At 37.0% G+C, this 19,256-nt stretch overlaps 1 protein-coding gene across 2 annotated transcripts in view; it reads right to left on the reverse strand.

Annotated features, from left to right (window-relative positions):
- LOC136835153 (uncharacterized) overlaps window positions 1-19,256 on the reverse strand; it is a 60,382-nt gene that overhangs the window by 14,057 nt on the left and 27,069 nt on the right. For both annotated transcript variants that reach the window (XM_067098357.1, XM_067098356.1), the window contains exons 3-5: window positions 6,022-6,143; window positions 4,386-5,476; window positions 3,659-3,828 (exon numbers count right to left, since the gene is read on the reverse strand). In XM_067098357.1, the coding sequence (XP_066954458.1) occupies window positions 3,659-3,828; window positions 4,386-5,476; window positions 6,022-6,143 (1,383 nt within the window). The remainder of the gene's footprint in view (window positions 1-3,658; window positions 3,829-4,385; window positions 5,477-6,021; window positions 6,144-19,256) is intronic.

Genomic DNA, 19,256 nt, shown 5'->3' on the forward strand with positions numbered 1-19,256 from the left:
AGATAGAAAAGCTAAAGGTATTCATTACTAAAGTTAACCAGAGTGTAACCAAAGAACTAAATATGATAGATTACCAACAATTTTTGAACAACTTTGTACTGGAGAGTGAAATTATCATGCAAGATCATAGAGACATGTTAAACGCAGTCTTGTTAGCTTATAAAGGAATGTTAAGTCCAACACTAATCACTCCTAAGGAATTAGAAGATATAGTTAATTTTTATTTGGTAGAGGGACATTATACCCCTATGGTAAAAGATGTTCTCATGTACTATAATCTCATAACTATCAGAGTAATACATAATAAGATTATTTTAGTGTTACCTTTTAATCAGAAAATTACAAATGTACTGATGTGTGGGCATCCTTTTCCCCTATTGATAAAAGAAAATGTAATCATTCCAAATGTCAACAACATCTATTTCGCATTAGAAGAACATGGGTTAATGATTTTATTTATTACTTGCCCAATTAAAGGATTGCATTATTTTAAGGGAAAAAGAATACATTTGTAACCTTGATCACCTTTACGAAACTACTAATGCCTATCCTTGTGTTCAAGAAATCATTGACAACAAAAATCAAGAAAAAGAGTTATGTGCGAGTGTATCCAAACACAGATTTAATTCCATCCTAGTAGAACAATCAATTTTTGTGTTTTCACTAGATACTGTAACAGCCATAATCAACTGCCACAATCTAAGTAAAGAAGTTAAATTCAAGAATGTCCATGCTTTTGATAAGGCTTGCAAGTTAGTTATACCAGACCAATTGTACTATTAACCACATATTTTCACTGAATATAATTTTATCAAACATACCCCATACATGAACTATTCTAAGAATATCAAAGAGTTTCACTTGTCTCAGTTAGAATTAAAACAGCTGAATGAGTTACCATTGGTAGATGAGTCTTTCTACTACAAGGAAAAAGTTTCACCAATTTTGTCTCTGTTCAATTTAATCATAATCTTACTTGTAAATGTGCTGTTTGCAATTTTAGTCAAACGTGTAGAAATTTCAAATATTGAGAAGATTATAAAAGAAATTAAAAGGGCCAAGGAAGAAGAATAATGTTCTTATAGACATGGTTTACTACCAGTTTCTTTATATGTTGTTGATTTTTCATTATATATTCACTATTGCATTTAACCATTTTACAGTGTAATAATTCATTGTGTGTATGAATATTTCTTTTAAATGATAATTCATTATATAATGTATGAATTTTCTACAATATATTATTGATCTATTATTTTACGATTGTTGCATTAACATGAATTATTCAATAATATCAGTTTTTTTTCTCACTTATTTTATATGTGTGTTATCACTATGTTACATATATCTATGTATTTTACATTATGGGCAATCATATAAATTGTTTTGTATGTGAATTTACAACTATCCATTTAAACTACATTTTTGTCATCACACTGAGGGCAGTGTGAGATAGCAGGACCGAGTGATGTAGTGATGTAAAGAAAGATTAAATAGGGAAGCATAACTATAGAATCTTAAAAAGAGAGAAGTGGAAAAAGATAAATTATACAGTGATCGATCGAGAAAGAATAGAGAGAGAAAAAAAATAAGGAGAGAGAGAAAAAAAGAATAAAGAGAGGAGAGAGGGAGAGAACAACAGTTAAGTCTTGGTTGTTATGCATTACCGAGGCTAGATATGTCAAGCAAGCTAAAAAGCAGGAAACCGTCTTTATATGAACTCAAAACAGTGAGCGAGTGTATCGCGCCCAGAGCCATAAAACCCATCATAAAATCTTGAACCTGTGCCCTCGGGCCTGAGCTGATCAAGCATTACTTATAACCTCGTCAGGAGTCAACGTTCCAGCCATATCTATAACCCCGCCTTCAATAGGAGGCGTTTACATGAAATTCCATGAAAAGGGGCTGGACAAAGAGAAGTAGTTCACCATTTCTCAAATTAGACATTCTAGGGAGGAGCCATTAACAGCTCCTCCTGAGGTCACTTCCAATCAAATCCTCTAAGGAGAGATTTTAACAACACCCACAACTGTCCTTCCCAATCAAGCTGTTCGAGGGGAGGCCTTACAGATAATATTTTCCAATGAGGTAACTTCAAGGGAGGAGATGGAAGATTGCAAGGAAAATCAGGGGTTCCAGAGAAGAACGAAGCCAGAGGAGAGAGAGAGTCGCTAGTCACCAGTACGAGAAGGTGCAGTACTTCCCCCTAGCTTCCATGGTCCGAACCAGACTCTGACCGCGGGCTACTTAACCATACCCCGACCGCGGGCTGCTTAACCAGACAGAAACTGAACTTCAACTAGCAAGAGTGGTTTTCAAGAGAGTAAAACTGTAACTGTAATTGTACTTGTGTATGTAATTACGCCTTTCTGAGAGATATAATTACATTTAATATAAATCCCTTCTAAGTAATAAACTCGTGAGCTGCTGACTACGGGAAGAGACGCTGTGGATGAATACGTCGCCGACTTAGAAGAAGACGCAGGTAAGAAGGGAACAATAATATGTCACACGAGTTATGAAAATAAACTTGTGCACGACATTATATATATATATATATATATATATATATATATATATATATATATATATATATATATATATATATATATACATACACACAAACACCCTCACCAAAAATAAAACAAAAAGTAAAGATCATGACAGTTTTGTGTTACTAAAGTAACTTCAGAGCTTGAAGATGTCTGAATTTTATAAACCAGTCTCAGTTCACATTATTTTATTGATTATTTCTTTACGTTACTATGCACTTAAACGTCGGGGGCTCTTATTTATTCAACCTGTGTGTATGTATATATATATATATATATATATATATATATATATATATATATATATATATACATACATATATATATATATACTATACATAATGTATATGTATGATATATATATGTATATATATATATATATATATATATATATATATATATATATATATATATATATATATATATATATATACACATATATATATATATATATATATATATGTATATATATATATATATATATATATATATATATATATATATATATATATATATATGCCACTGAAATTTAATCTTTATGACCATGTTTTTCATAGTGCTAAGAATCTTAGGAGGCCACCTGGATACAAAGGACTTTTAAGTAAGCAGAATCACTTGAGTCTCATTTCATAATTTAATTGCTTTATTTATTTTTCTTATTTGTATTTCTCCGATATAGTTTATTCTTTACATATCTCTTCCTTTTTCTATAGTTGGCTGCCATCATATTTGGAACCCTTGGGCCTATAGCAAAATAAATTTCCCTTAGGGTTGCAGCTTGCTTAAGAATAATAATGATAGTCTATAATAATAATATCGGAGTGGATCGTGTCTGTCCTCCCCCGGGTGACAGCAGGGGAGACATGACACAGCCACCCACCCCCTGCAAACCTGTCTGTCCGGCCCGGGTGGGAACGGGGTAAGTTGGTGATCGGGAGGGTAGGGGAGACAGTAGCGCCAAGATCCAGTGCACGTAGCGCGCGCCAGCAACCTTGTAATCATCATCACAGTGATAATAACAGTAATAATACTCTTGGAAGAATCTTTTGTTCCTTTTTATTAGTATTATGAATGATTTATAGAGGAGAGCAACAGGCTTCCCTTACCTTCTGGCCGGGCTCGACCGTGCGGTAGCCCTTGGCATCTGCCACGAAATGCGTCGTGTGTTCTCTGCCGTTGGCGTCGTGCCAGCCGTAGCGCCCGAGCACGACGCCGTCTCCGCTCCTCTCCTCGTGACGCCACTGCTGGTTGTCGCCGTATCCGAATTTATACCACCCTGCAAAGAGGATTCAACGGTAATCCCATATGTGGCCATGGCCTGAATCAATGCTAAGGTTTTAAGAATTCGAATGCTGCAGTCCATTTAGTTTGCTACCATAAAAGCACCGCGAATTTGCCGTTACTTTTATGGAGCAGAAGTCGAGGGAATAGTCGTGCATGAGGCTGAAAGGGAATGCTTCTTTTCTTAAGCTACTTGAGATCTAAGATTATGATTCGATACTTTACCTTACGAGAATTTAATCTATATCATGAGGCTGTAGCGAGATCAGAGTTTTTCCCTGAAGTGATAAGTTTCACCATTTTTAGCGTGGGCGTTTTTCTCGTCTGTGTTTAATCGTAATCAACACTGAATATCATTTACAACTGACCTGCCCTTAAGTGTACAAAATTTACAGTGACATGCTTAACAGGTAACTATTTCGAATTGGCCTACGAATTCAAAGAAGCAGTTTTCATTTTTCACATACCCCCTGTGAAACCATATTCCAAGTAACTTAAGATATTAACTTGCATCAAGATGTGAAAACTGTATTTGAGTGGAATTCAACTAACCTGTATTGGGGTCGTGAAAATTATACTGATACACATCTTGGAAGTTCTTCTCGATGGCATTTTGGTTTGAAGAATAGTCTAAGGCCTTTCCTATTTTCACCTTGATCTCGCCGTGCTCGTTCGGTCCTTCGTCGATCGTGAAGAATATAGAATTCATCCTGCTCTCTATGGGCGACTTTGTTTTATAGTTACTGTTGGGATTCTCCTTTTGTTCCTCTGCGTCATGAGGCACTTTCAGAAAATCGGCAGGATGTAGATTAATGTCACTGAGCTTATTCCCTTCTTTCGTTTTCTTTCCCTCGTTGTTATTTGTTTCCTTTTTGGTTTGGACTTTTTTAGCATCTGCGGAGTAGTGGTTTTCATTCTCTGCGTATGAATCAGGAACTAGAGAAATCAATGTTGTAATTTCTCCATCAGAATCATCCAGTGTCATTGCTTCTACTGGGTTGCTTGATGTCAATTGCTCTTTTTCAAATTCGGTGCTGTTTTCAAAGTCCTGAAACTCGTTACTAATAGAAGTAGTTTCCGGGAAATCAGTTCCGATTTTGTCTGTTTTTTGGGAAGATCTGTCTGTTGATGCAGCGAGCGTCATCTCCGCATCAGGAGTGACATCCAGACTTAATTTGTCGGAGAAATCACCACTGCTTTGGGGGTCGTTCTCTGGTGCAATTTCCTGATCTTGCAGTGATAAATCAGGCCTTGGTTTCTCGTTCTCTGAAAGATCCTCCCTGATGATGGCAGGCAACCGGTCATCGTTTCCTCCTAGATGAGTTTGACCTTCCCATGACGTCGGTGTGTAGGAATTTGAAAACTCGCCGTTCTCGTCGTTCGAGACCTCTCTCGTGGGTTCCCAATGCACTGCAGCTTTATAGTTAGGTTCCAGAAAATCTGGGTTGTGGAAAAATTCCTGATCTATTGCTGAGGGCTGTCCTGATAGAAAATTGTCTTTCTGACCGTCGGAAATCGACCGTAGGTCGCTAGGATCTGGACTGAAAACGTCTCCAAATACTGAAAAGGTCGGCATCCCTGAGGTTTTGCCCGCTGCAAGCATTGCCATGACATCAGGAGGAGGGCCACCATTTGACGGAGGGCTGCAGTGTAAAATGTGAATAACATTTATTTTATTTTAATTTACGTATCTAATTAAGAAGGAATATACAGGTACTTTTGTGAAATTCAGTTGTTTTACAAAAAATCGAAAGTATATTGAAGTTAATTACCCAGAATGGCTTTGAACTCTGTACTTACATATTTAACACTAACTTGACTTTCAAATTGTAACTTTTCGTAGCTAATAAATTCGAACATGTATTTTGTCTGTCTCAGATTTCTGCGTTTCATCTTCTAGTCAGAATTATGTAATATTTTTATGTCAGTGGTATCGTCCTCATTGACCATTGACTGTGCTTGAACGGAGATATTTACAAAATAATGGAAATTTGTCATTACTCTATATTGCTAACTCAAGAGAAATGAATCTTTGCCAATTTACTTCGTCTGTTTCTGAATCTTGTGTTTCTCTTCCTGATAAAAGTATGTGCGCCTCTCTCTCTCTCTCTCTCTCTCTCTCTCTCTCTCTCTCTCTCTCTCTCTCTCTCTCTCTCTCTCTCTCTCTTTCACTGAAGGGGACACGTACTTGTAGAAGAATGTCTTGGCGATGGTTTCAGCGGATGTCGTTGGTTCCACCCTCACTGACGCCAGCAGAAAAGCTGCTGCCATCAGTTTTGTTGCCAGGCGCTTTCTTCGATCCATCGTCATCTGTAAGAAAGAAGAGAAGACCTGTAATATTCTTCTTTAATGATTAGAGGACATTAAAAGCAGACATTTTGGTAACGTAAAGACCCCACACACGCACACACACAAGCACACACACACATATATGTATATATATGTGTGTGTGTGTGTGTGTGTGTGTATCCAATACAGCACGAAGGAACGCGTGGTTGAGAATATCACTAAGTCCACGTCGGAAGGTGAGTGAAAACCGGGACTTTGAACAAGTACTTTCGTAGTTTATTCTACATTTTCAAATGTGTGCGAATGAACTTGAAAATGTAGAATAAACTACGAAAGTACTTGTTCAAATTCCCGGATTTCACTCATCTTCCGACGTGACTTATATATATATATATATATATATATATATATATATATATATATATATATATATATATATATATATATATATATATATATATATATACACACATAAATTTCTGACTCACCACAGGATCGAACCCTGGTCTTTTGAGTTAGAGTCCAAGGCATTAGCAATTCGGGCACAAAGGTCATAAAAAGAGTTGGAACCTAAGTACTTGAGTACCTAAGGTTTTTCCTGGGCAGGCGATTCAGGCCTAACATACTAGCGAATTTTACCCGTGGTGAGTCAGAAATTTATTTCCGTGAAAAACGTTCCCATGTTCATTTCCATTTATATATATATATATATATATATATATATATATATATATATATATATATATATATATATATATATATATATATATGTGTGTGTGTGTGTGTGTGTGTGTGTGTGTGTGTGTGTGTGTGTGTGTACATTTGCATCATGCAATATCGCGACAAGCTGGGGCGTTCAAACGGAAATATATAGGACCTAGAAAAAATTCATGTTAAAACTGATGGACAGGTAGCGTGTGTATAGGAAGAAAGTTGTTGCGAGCATTTGAAAATGTTATTACGGCCACAAAGCGTGGATTAGGATACGTTGACGGGAGAAAGATTAATTCTCTGTAAAAGTTGGTTTGAGACAAAGGTGTGGTATATCTCCTTTGCTGTTCAGAACCGGTATGGATGGAACGACAAGAAAAATCACAAAAAGGAAGTTGGACATAAGTGCAAACTTGTAGAATAAAAAAGAGGAGTTTGCAGAAGTTGAAATACTGATTAGGATAGTGAAAAGAATATACAGTAACAGCGAAAAAGTTGACAAGAGTTTGCATAACGAGCAAGATGAGAGTATATGTAAGCAAGAATAGTGTTATGGAAAATTAAAACCGGAAAGGTGGAGAAACGAATGTCAACATGGATGGTATGAGAATAGATAGTTCGTTTTGTGTGTCTGGGAGAAAATTCTATGAACTGTGGCAGGAGGAGGGAAGATATGAGTTACAGGATAGGTGAAGCACAGGAGGGAGCAGGTTGTGTGCAAATGATTGGAAAGACAGCAGAAGTGTCTCTGTAAGCCAAGATTGGAATGTATGAGTGGTTTGTTGGGCACCTCCTCTTGTATGGAAGTGAAGTGTGGATAATAGAAATATGGTTGATGCTGAGTGGATGAATAGTTTGTTTTGTATATGCTGTGTTAGAAGAATAATATTATAAGGATGAGATATATGGAGCTGTGCAAAAAAGAGGTGAAAGGTTAGCATAGATGAAAGTGTGGATCCAAGAGTTTTGAAATGATTTGGTCGTGTGGAAAGATTGAAGGACGACAAGCTGCTGAAGAATCCGTAATAAGGAGGTGTTAGTGGGAGGGCTATAGTCAGCCCTAAGAGGGGCTGGATAGACGAAGTGAAAAAGGTACTGAAACCTTAATATTTCGGAAATGAGAGTGTGCATGCAAGTTAAAGGTCCGTGTGCATGGGTTTAGACCAGGGGTGCACAAGCTTTTGGGCTACGGGGTCACTAGATTTTACATAAAATATAGCGAATAGTTTGTAGAGATGTATAAGGGTAAAAAACAGTTGCTCACCTGTTTTGTATTAATGAGGTTTTTGACAGTAAGATTCATGCATGCAAGCATTTTTGTGTTAGGGTGGAAATTTGTGGTTGCCAGTCTTAAAACAGAGTGCAAATTTTGATCACTCAGCCTGCTCCGAATATTTGATTTGTTCAGGTTGAGCAGACTGAATGTTTGTTCACATATGTAGGTAGAGCCAGGTAAGCTTGCATAAATAGCAGCTTTGTTTCTCAAATATGGAAATTGATCTTTGGCCAAACAGTTATAAAAGCTGAGCAAGTCCCCTTCATTATACTTGGTACGAAGGCTGTGTATGATCAACTGTGCTGATCACGTCCTAGAATTCATGAAGGAAAAGTATTGGATGAATATTCGCTGAACCTTTCTAACTACTTGGACGAAGGTTTGTAATCGGGTTGCCCTGTCTGTTTTTCCCCTTTTGTTCTAAGTTCTTATTTGAAGGATCTGGTCGTCTTCTATTGCTGACTCATGATATTCTTTTTGGTTGGAAGCAAACTGCAGCAGTATTGATTTCCGACAGCAGTTCTATTGCGTCTCGCTTCTTATCTCATTTTTGGAAGTCTACACACTTCCTAGATATGTAACTTGATTTGTTTTTCAATGATTTCAAAATCTTTGTACACCTTTATGTCTTGACTTCTTCAATGGCCTAGTTTTGCTCGTAGTTGATATCTAACCTTACTCTAACACTCGCTTTGACTTCTTTTTTTAGTTGTGTCATGCCCTCTTATGCCTACTTCCCGTACAAAGGTCAGAAGGTTGACATTTCAGTGTAATACATGAACCCTGCGTTGTGTTTCAACGGTTATTCATTTTACTTTTTGATAAATAACATGAGAATAATTGTTCACAACCAAGTATTCTGTGCAGTTTCTGCCAGCGTGTACGCATCAGTGCTGATTCGGTGACAGATTTCAAGGAGACTTACAATTTTGGCAGCAAGGCAGATTCTGACATTAAGTTCCGTAAGAGGAGTTAATGGACAGACCTATTTAAGAACTGCAACATATCCTTTGATTTCTGATTCATTTTACCGTCATTGAATATCTGATCTGTTGCTGATCTTCTGTTTCTGAAACGACTTTGGAGGCCTTCTGCCGCTTTCTTGTGTTCTTTTAAGCTTCGTTTAGAGATTAGAACAAGATGGCAGCAGTGAGAGATGTATATATATATATATATATATATATATATATATATATATATATATATATATACATATATATATATATATATATATATATATATATATATATATATATATATACATATATATATACATATATATATACATATATACATATATAAATATTCATACATACCTGTGTCATTCTTTTGAAGATACACATGTAGTAAGCACACGAGAGCATTTGGAAAGCTTTCTTTGCTTCACTATAAATCTAGTATTTACAATATATTTTCACCACGCTTCACTATTGATTCTATGGCATATATATATATATATATATATATATATATATATATATATATATATATATATATATATATATATATATATGTGTGTGTGTGTGTGTGTGTGTGTGTGTGTATGTGTGTATGTGTGTATATGCATATATATATATATATATATATATATATATATATATATATATATATATATATATATATATATATATATATTCCCTTGTAGTTCTGTAATGATTATATCTCTTAAAGGAATAGGTCAAGAGATTGACCTCAAAAGTGTGGAGACGATTTTTATTAATCATATCTGAGGAGGTGAAGTAATCCGGCCCATTGCAATAAATTGGATTAAGTCTTGAAATCCCCATCTAGAAAACTGCGCTCAATTTCCAAGCGGGTGAAAAGAGGGGACGGAGCGGAGTACCGCAATCCTAATTGATATCACCCGCGAGACAGGAAGCTGGGAAACGGGGCGGGTGAGTGAGTCTCTTCCCTGGTGATCCGGTGAGGTCTCGAAATGAGGGAGCTCCTCTCTTAATATCTCGATATCTTTTGGGGAAATCAGTCATTAGGTGTCCATAAAAGACACTTTTCAGTTAAACAAAGAACTTAAATCTTGAGAATAAATGCCGCTACATCTGTACCTGTGTATGAACCCAGTAAAGGTGAATTAAGTAACAATTTTATCAAATTATATGTTTACGGTTTCTTGGTTGCGTGTGCGGAAAATCTTGATTTTGAAAGTCCCAACGCAGTTATAATGAAGAAATTGGGTTTTCAGATGAAACCTTCGCTTATTTTCTGGCAATCATAGAAATCAAAGAGAAACCAAGGAATTTGAGAGAGGAAAACGTGCCTGTGGCCATGCGGCCATGCTTATATATACTATTTACAGGTAATGAAGCTTGTGGCAAAGCCTTATTTATAGAACCAGAGTGATGTTGAGGCAGTCTTTCCGCATGCTTTGCGTTTATGTCTGTGAGTGCATTGTGTCTTGAAGATTTTCCTCTTCTGACAGATGAACCCAGGAAAACGCATTTCATTATCGCTCAGACATAATAAAGAAAATGACGACCTCTCAGCAAGGGATTTTGTGGCTACCTTTTGTCAGAAATAGAGCTATGAATTCGTTGTTCATCTTACCAGCATGAAAAATGACAGGCGTCATTTCCGTTCCGTTTGCCTCGGGGGATATTGCTTCAAACAGCAGAGCACCATTGTGAGCTGGTAAATATTGAAAGTGGTATTAGTGTCCTTTAGAAACCTTAGGAAATAAGAATAGTGACATGAGATGTAAAATGACTGGAAGCCTATATATACCTTTTATATCGGTACAACGTTGATCATTAGTGTATTTGCTATTAAAGAACTTCCAATTTACATCTCATGTCACTGTTCTTATTTCCTAAGGTTTCTAAAGGACACTAATACCACTTTCAATATTTACCAGTTCACAATGGTGCTCTGCTTTGTGAAGCAATGTCCTCCGAGGTAAACGGAATTGAAATGAAATTGCTGAACATGGCGCCTGTCATCTTTACAAATACAGTTTAGGTAAAATCCTTGACTTCGCTTTCGTCTGTCAGTTTCAGTAAGGTTATATGGCATACCGTTTTGTCAAATTTGAGTGGCTCGGTATAACGGAAATAAATAGAAGAAGGCCGCGTGATGACGGAGGCTTTCGGGTCAAAGTATTTTCCAAAGATGGTCTGAAGTCGCGTCTCTCCAAAGACCTAGAATGGCGGCGCTCTGAGCCTTCCTGCCCGTCACCCGGATGAGGCGACTTTTTGAACTGGGGCTCTTCCTCGTGTTCTCTTTTCCATCAATGATACAGTGCACTTGGTAGGTTGTAGTCTGCTTCTTTTCATTTCCTGACATGATGACGATACTGTTTGTATGTCTCTTTAAGAGCTTTTTTTTTTTTTACAACAAAGATTTGGCATAATTTCCTATATCATACATGTTATCTACTAGAAAAGAAGATCAGAATGGCATGACAGTGTTGCACCAGTGTATTAAGAGAGAGAGAGAGAGAGAATCCTCTTTGTTGTCGAAATTCAAATCTTTGTACGCCCAAGTTTAAGACAAGCTGTTATACTTATTTTAAGCCTAAAGTTCCTTGACTTTATTTGAGTAATCAGGTCTAGAATATTACTTATATAAGTATTTGTCTCTTTTTGTGTTCATCTTTATTATTTGTTATTTTTATTACCATTCTTGTGTCCCTTATCTCTGTTATCTTTGTTTCACTTTTTTTTTTATTAAATACTTAGCAAGTTAAATTCTTTTCTTGGCTGGTCCCATGTGAGTGTATGCGCATCATGAATAATAACGATTATGATAAAAACTTATAAAAGAGCAACAGAAAGCCGAACAAAATTAATATTGCAACAGTTTAACACTGCAAGCGTTTAGTGCCAAAGAAAGCAAACAATGAAACAGGAACAGAACGAGCAAAAAGGTAAGAGATTAAAATAAGCTAATGAGTGCACTTGAAAGAAATCACATGAAATTAACTCAGTTGTTCACTAAAGAATTTGTGACTTTACGACTACTGGACGAATTGATGTTTAATTATGCCTTAATCTCCTGCAAAGAATCAAACTGATCAAATCGTACTGAATTCAGCCGATTTCTTCAATAACAAGAAAATATAAATAATAAATAACAAAGTTTAATTCCAAAACCCCGTTGTAGGGGTTATCAGATATCTGCCTCAAAAGGGTGTTCAGAGAGAACACTGGTGATGTCCCAGGCAATATGGAGAAAAATAGGTAAAAGGAAAGAAGGGGGAAAGATTGACGCCTTTCTGGAGAAACGGTAGGTAGATCCGCTTCTCAGAAGAGAGAAGGTTGTATGAATCTTTGTTGGATGCCTACAGCAGAAAAAAAAAAATGAACTGTCACCGAGCGCACCAAACAACAAACCCTTTCTCATCTTCAAAAGGTAAATGTGGGATAACATGCCCTGTCGGGTGTTACCTATCCCACAGAGAAAAGGGTTCCCTCTTTCAGCTCGAAGAAGCCGCAGCCGATATCTCACTTGCAGAAGAGGCAGTGTCCACCTTTTGTTCCTGGTAATAGTCTAAAAACATCTTTGAATGTAACAGTAATATTCGAAGTAGAATAATAAGTCAAATGAATCTTCAGTGGCAAGTATGAAGCAGTTTAGGGTGCCAGCTTCTCCAAGACAGGCTTATGTCACTCAGAACATCCAAAATATGAGTAGAAGAGAGAGGGCGTTTTCCTATTAAAAATTAATATGAGCCGAGAAGCATTTTCGTCTTTGAAGTTACGAATTCATGTTGTCTTCATTTTTAGCAGCATTTCCTATTTGGCTGAGGTAGAGGTGGTTGCATACATGGATTTTCTTCTCTTTCGTCTATTGTTGACCTTTTCAAGGTTTCATAGTCAGAAGATAAATTATCAGAAAGAGAAATATTCACCCTCTCTTTGTCTTTCTCCCATCATCTTCATCTTCTTTCTCTTCTTTGGTGGAAGGGTAAAGGGCAGAGTCCTGAAATCTAGAGGTCGAGATCTGACCCGCATCATGACTGCTTGTTCCTTTTTTCGGTCGCCTTTGGGTTAGTGAACTTGGATGCAAAATCTTTGTCGTGGTTAATATTATCACTAATAACAGTATATCTTTTGTTAATGGCGGATTTATTTCTTATCCGTTTGATATTTCGTTACGGTTGTGAAACAGGATATTTTTAGAAGGATTATCTTAGGTATTAAAAAATAAGCAGTACTCAAATCAGGTAAAGTGAACCAATGAGTGCCTTGAAAAAACTGACGCACCATTAAAAGAGAGAGAGAGAGGGTTCATTTTGGGATCAATGACTCTCCTTACTGAACCTTTATCCTTGAGGTAACATGATTCCTTCAGTCTATTGTCCAACGATCGCCCGATTTGCCTGAAGACATGAGGGGGTTTTGTTGCTCTAATAACATGCCCATTGCCATGACATTGGGCCTGAGTGTTGGTAATTTTTGTAATGACGAGTTCATTATAAAGACAAAGTGCAAATGGGAGACACTTCAAGAACAAAAAATTGTGGTTTACAATCATTGAAATGAGCATAGTTATTTGTCCTGTTCACGTTCAAAGGAAGGAATCGATTTTATCATAATTTGCAGAATTAACAAACCCTGATCGTGGTGATCAAGGGTGATGTCCGTGGCTTTGAAAACAAAAAACGGATGAATTTAGTATAAGATATATATGAAGTGAGACGATTACAGAACACCTTCAGGTATAAAACAGTCACAGATTCTGAAGAAAGGAAGACATGAGCAACAAAAATGACCGCCGTGACCTCTTGGAAAATAGTATAACCGAAGTTGGGAGCAAGTGATCACAATGATTTTGGTAGAGAATATTATAGATGCCACTTCCAAGTTAAGGAAAGGATTTAACCTAGGCTACTTGTGCAGAGCAAATAGCGGTATATACCAGTTATGATGAGCAGGAAATTAAACTGGGGGAAAAATCATATTCAGCTTGCAGCCTTGAGGTCAAAATCCTCCCGCTGCCTAAGTGGATAATCTTGTTTAGAGCCACTTCACATTATGCCGAACAGCTCTCTCTCTCTCTCTCTCTCTCTCTCTCTCTCTCTCTCTCTCTCTCTCTCTCTCTCTCGTTTGGAGGTATGGCACGAAAATATTTTTCAAAATTGCAATTAAATCCCTACGTTCAGGGAGGAAAGGTTCAAAAATACTTTATACGAATGAACTAAAATCTGCATATCTACGTATGGTAAGGGTTGTGCATCTAATGGTTCATCTCCAAAAATTTCTTGTCTGTGGCGTACAGACAGACGCTTCTCTCGCGTTCCAGTATTTTGTTTTGTCTCGCGCACGATTTTCGGGCAAATCGTGATCGAGCATCTTTTTCAAAACACGGTCTTTCCACATCTTATAGACATTCACACACACACTTGCACAAAAATACGCCATAACTATCTTCTCGGAATATTGTCTTTAAAAAATCAAGTTATGGGGCACTGCAAATTACATTTTTAATTTGATGTCTAATCATCTATAGCTCAGAGTTTCTATTCTGTTCAGAGTAGAAAGGAAAAATACTTAAACTTTTTTTTTCGCTTTGCCATTAAGAAAAGACAAAGGGCAGATTTTTTTTCCTGGCCCTGGCATCTCTCCCCGTCCTTCCTCTGCCCCTTCTACTTCAGACGTTGCGGTAAGACCACCAATTTTGGGTTTGTTGGCCGTTGCCCGTCTTAATTAAGAGATGATAGACTGTTGTTTTCACATTCCAGTCGAGAGTGCCAACATGATATTCAGTATATAATTTTGTCTCTACGTCAAAGGAAAAGACATGCAAAATGTAAACATTCGCATCATCTGCCACGCATCGTATAAATTCGCATGCATTCATGTATACTTAAACGTTGTATGTGTATATAGATGCTTGCAAGCATACTGAGATTGTGTGTATGCATGTAGTAAACTTTCTGGCACTTAAAAGGTAAATTTTAATGTCTAGGAGTTATTTTTGCCCGGGGAGAGAAAATGCAATCGAGTCAGATCCTTTCTACGTTCGGGTAAGCACCTCCCTCTGGCTGTTACTTTGCTTGCAGGTGAAAGTCAGATGAAGGTTAATCGTGATTTCCCAGAAAACAAAGCTTATTTAGAGGTTCGCTGGTATCTTTTTTCTCTTCAACACATTTCAAATTTCTCCTCTCGGGAACCAAAGGGCAACTACCCAGGTTCACCATCTGCCACTTTCATTTTTTGCTTGCGTTATCATTCTTCATTCGGAGAGCAGCCTGATTACTACAGCACATGGGAAGCGCTGGTAGCGAATGTTTCCCTATTATAGCTTCTTGTCCAGTCGGATGTCTGGGACTGCAGCTCCTTGTCGTCTGCAGACTATGCCAACACAGTTGAGAAAAGGAGGTTGTTTAGCAGCCTTTTTGCCTCTCCGTGTGTTTGGGCCCGGAGCAGGGATGTCTAAAAATCCGATGAAAAGAATTTCGTGAAAATTTATAGATACTAACACGGGGTCATTCCTCGAGACTAAGTGTTGGGAGATCTCGGCTCATCCTTTGATGGTTCAGTGCTGTGGAAGCCATCTTAACTTTTAGGAGAAATTCTTCCCAAGGGTAACTGATTCGAGGTTACCTTATGAATGTATCTACAAGTATCACAATATTATGTTCTCTTGTTCCTGTGATATTCTGTTGACGCAAGCACAGATGCACACACACACACACACATTCCTGATGACGAGGATTTTCGAGGTTTGTGATGTACACAAGCCCGCTACATGTTCGAGTCATAAGTAGCCCTGCCTGTTCATGTTTAGGATGAGGTTCTCATATTTCATTTTGGCAGGACTGAATTCAAGGCAGCTCGTTTAGACGACAACCTCCACCTTCAGGCCCTTCGTAGACATCCTCTCTCTTTTGATCAAGTTGGCCGAACGGCCTTTTGTTGGGAAGAGAGAGTTTTAGTTTTCCATAAAAGAGAAATATTGAGATGGCTGTTTGTCTGTCCGTCCGCACTTTTTCTGTCCGCCCTCAGACTTTAAAAACTACTGAAACTAGAGGGCTGCAAATTGGTATGTTGATCATCCACCCTCCAATCATCAAACGTACCAAATTGCAGTCCTCTAGCCTCAGTAGCTTTTATTTTATTTAAGGTTAAAGTTAGCCATGATCGTGCGTCTGGCAACGCTATAGAACATGCCACCACCAGGCCGTGGCTGAATCTTTTATGGGCCGCGTCTCGTACAGCATTATACCGAGATCACCGAAAGAATACTCGATTGCGCCGAAGAAACTTCGGCGCATTTTTTACTTGTTTCCTTTTCAGACGGCCTCGTATTACCTGTCAGGCCGCCACTTCCAGCATTTACAAATGTTTTCGTCAGCCATTCTCATTCTTAACCAGTGTGATGAGTCTTCTCTCTACTCCGGAGCTTTGTGCGTCTCTCAGCTTCCTTGATTCGCCAAATATTTTGTTCTTTTAAAATGCCGGTCCTCCTCCTCCTCCTCCTCCTCCTCCTCCTCCTCCTCCTCCTCCTCCTCCTCCTCCTCCTCCTCCCTCTCTCGTGTTTAAGCCCGGCTCTGTTTCCTCTCCATTTCTTTTTCTCCTTTCCATTTGACTTGTTTGAAAAGTATACATACAGACGCATTCTTAAATGTATTCATGGAGATATAAACAGACATATAGATACAGACACGGAAACACATATGTATATATATATATATGTATAAATACATATATATATATATATATATATATATATATATATATATATATATAAATATATGTACAGTATACATATTCATATATTTATATTTATACATACATATAAATATATATATATATATATATATATATATATTATATATGTATATAATACATATACATATATATACAGTATATATGTGTCTATATATACAGTGTGTATATATATATACATGGAGGGGGTGAGTATAAATGTATGTATGTGTGTATGCATGTGTATATATATATATATGTATGTATGTATGTATGTATATACATATTTAAATATATATATATATATATTTAAATATGTATAATATATATACATGCATACACACACACATATATATATATATATATATATATATATATATATATATATATATATATATATATATATATATATATATATATATATTTATACTCATCGCTTCCAACGCCGAGTGACGTTAAGGACCTCCTCTTAGGTCTTTCCTGTCTTATACGAAATTTGCGGGCAGACACCGGAAAGGTAAATTGGTATTCATGATAACTTTATGTCATCTATAAAATCATGTCTTTTATTTTCACTTTACGGCGTTTTATTTTCACCTCGTCACGCGACTAGAGCAGTGACGTGGCACACTCTCTCTCTCTCTCTCTCTCTCTCTCTCTCTCTCTCTCTCTCTCTCTCTCTCTCTCTCTCTCTCTCTCTGATAATCATAGTAAAAAAAAATCTTTCTGTATTTCTTTTGACATTATTATTATGATAGTATACGTGGTTGGGCTTCACTTGGCTGTGAGAAGTAGTACCTAACATTGCCAAATTCACTGAGAAAAATTTCTTTATATCTAAAAGTAGACAATATTTCACCATGTATATATATATATATATATATATATATATATATATATATATATATATATATATATATATATATATATATATATATATATATAAATATATATATATATATATATACATATATATATACACACACACACATATATATATATATATTGTATGTATGTATGTATGTATGTATGTATATATGCGGTCCATGCAATAAATAGTCTGGACTGGCAGACTGCGCCACAGGGACTTTTTGTTTTCTTTTGCTTATGTCGTTTCTTAAAACAGCTTTTTGATGAAAAGTCAAACAGCTGTAGTGATGAAGAGACTCGGTGGTTGATTACCAGTTCTCGTCTGAGTCTACTCTTGGCACACCTCTCCCTGGAGCGAGGTCTGGAGCCTTGCGTTGGAGGTTCACCTTGGAAGAAAGAATTCGCAGGAAATAATGTTATTTCCAAATAAGATTCACACTGAAGATAAGGTGCAATTTCGATGTCATTTAAACCGTAGTTCTGTCTACTTAGATGTTGTTGTCTTGTGGATGAGTGTGCACCCACGGTCACAGCCCCAAGTTTGACCAAAAATCAAGCCATTTTAACAAAGATCTTTGGTTTTTATCGTGCTTGTGATCTTTTTGTGAGTGGACAAAGCGATATCTATTTTCTTCCTGTATTTACGCTTTGTTGTTATACAACAGTAGGCCTATCGACTGAATTTTACGTAGCCTAAACTGATGCCGTTGGTTTTTTCAGATTATCAAGATCAGTTTTGTTTGCTCTTAATTACTAGACCTACAACATGATTGGCAGATATATTAATGAAAATGTCTCCAGTTAGGCTTTTGTGTGTTAAGGCAATTTCACAATACTTGCGTTAGATGGAACACTTCTTGTGACTGACACTCTCTCTCTCTCTCTCTCTCTCTCTCTCTCTCTCTCTCTCTCTCTCTCTCTCTCTCTCTGTATAGCCCGTTTATTGTATCTGAGCTGTCGTAGCAGCACAGAAAAGGTATTTCGGTTTATTACCATAATTACCGTTCGTGTTTGCGACGTTGTGATAATGGCGTCAGCTATCTGCTGCTTAGCGAAATAAAGACTGAAAAAAAGGGAGCAAACGACGACATTCTGTTGACCCTAACGGTATGTACTCTTATGTTCAAAATCTCTCTCTCTCTCTCTCTCTCTCTAGCCATGTTAGTATACTCGTATAAGCGCGCACCCGCTCATCTACATGTCCCGTTAAAGGTTACAGGATGAATATGAAGTGTACTTCGTAATGGCATCCAGCGCTACTCAAGACGACGTGTTCGAGATTAATTTACCGGCCTCTAGAGGTTTCTCGCGCTCTTCCACTGTCTGCATAATGTGGAGACAAGGGCGCAGGGTGCTTGTCGCGTACTGTGAAGGAATGTTGACCTCATGATCGAAATTTCTCCTTTTGTCCGATGAAGTTTACTTTCATCTAGCTACTTCCAGGTAAATTAACAACTGTTATACAAATCTGTAATGGATAAATTTTCTGTAATAAAATTTATTTCTGGTGATAGAAATTCATTTCTCGCTATAATGTTGTTCGGATTCCACAATAAACTGTAGGTCCCGTTGCTAGGTAACCAGTTGGTTCTTAGCCACGTAAAATAAATC

The sequence above is a fragment of the Macrobrachium rosenbergii genome, chromosome 55, assembly GCF_040412425.1.
Source record: "Macrobrachium rosenbergii isolate ZJJX-2024 chromosome 55, ASM4041242v1, whole genome shotgun sequence".
Lineage (NCBI taxonomy): Eukaryota > Metazoa > Arthropoda > Malacostraca > Decapoda > Palaemonidae > Macrobrachium > Macrobrachium rosenbergii.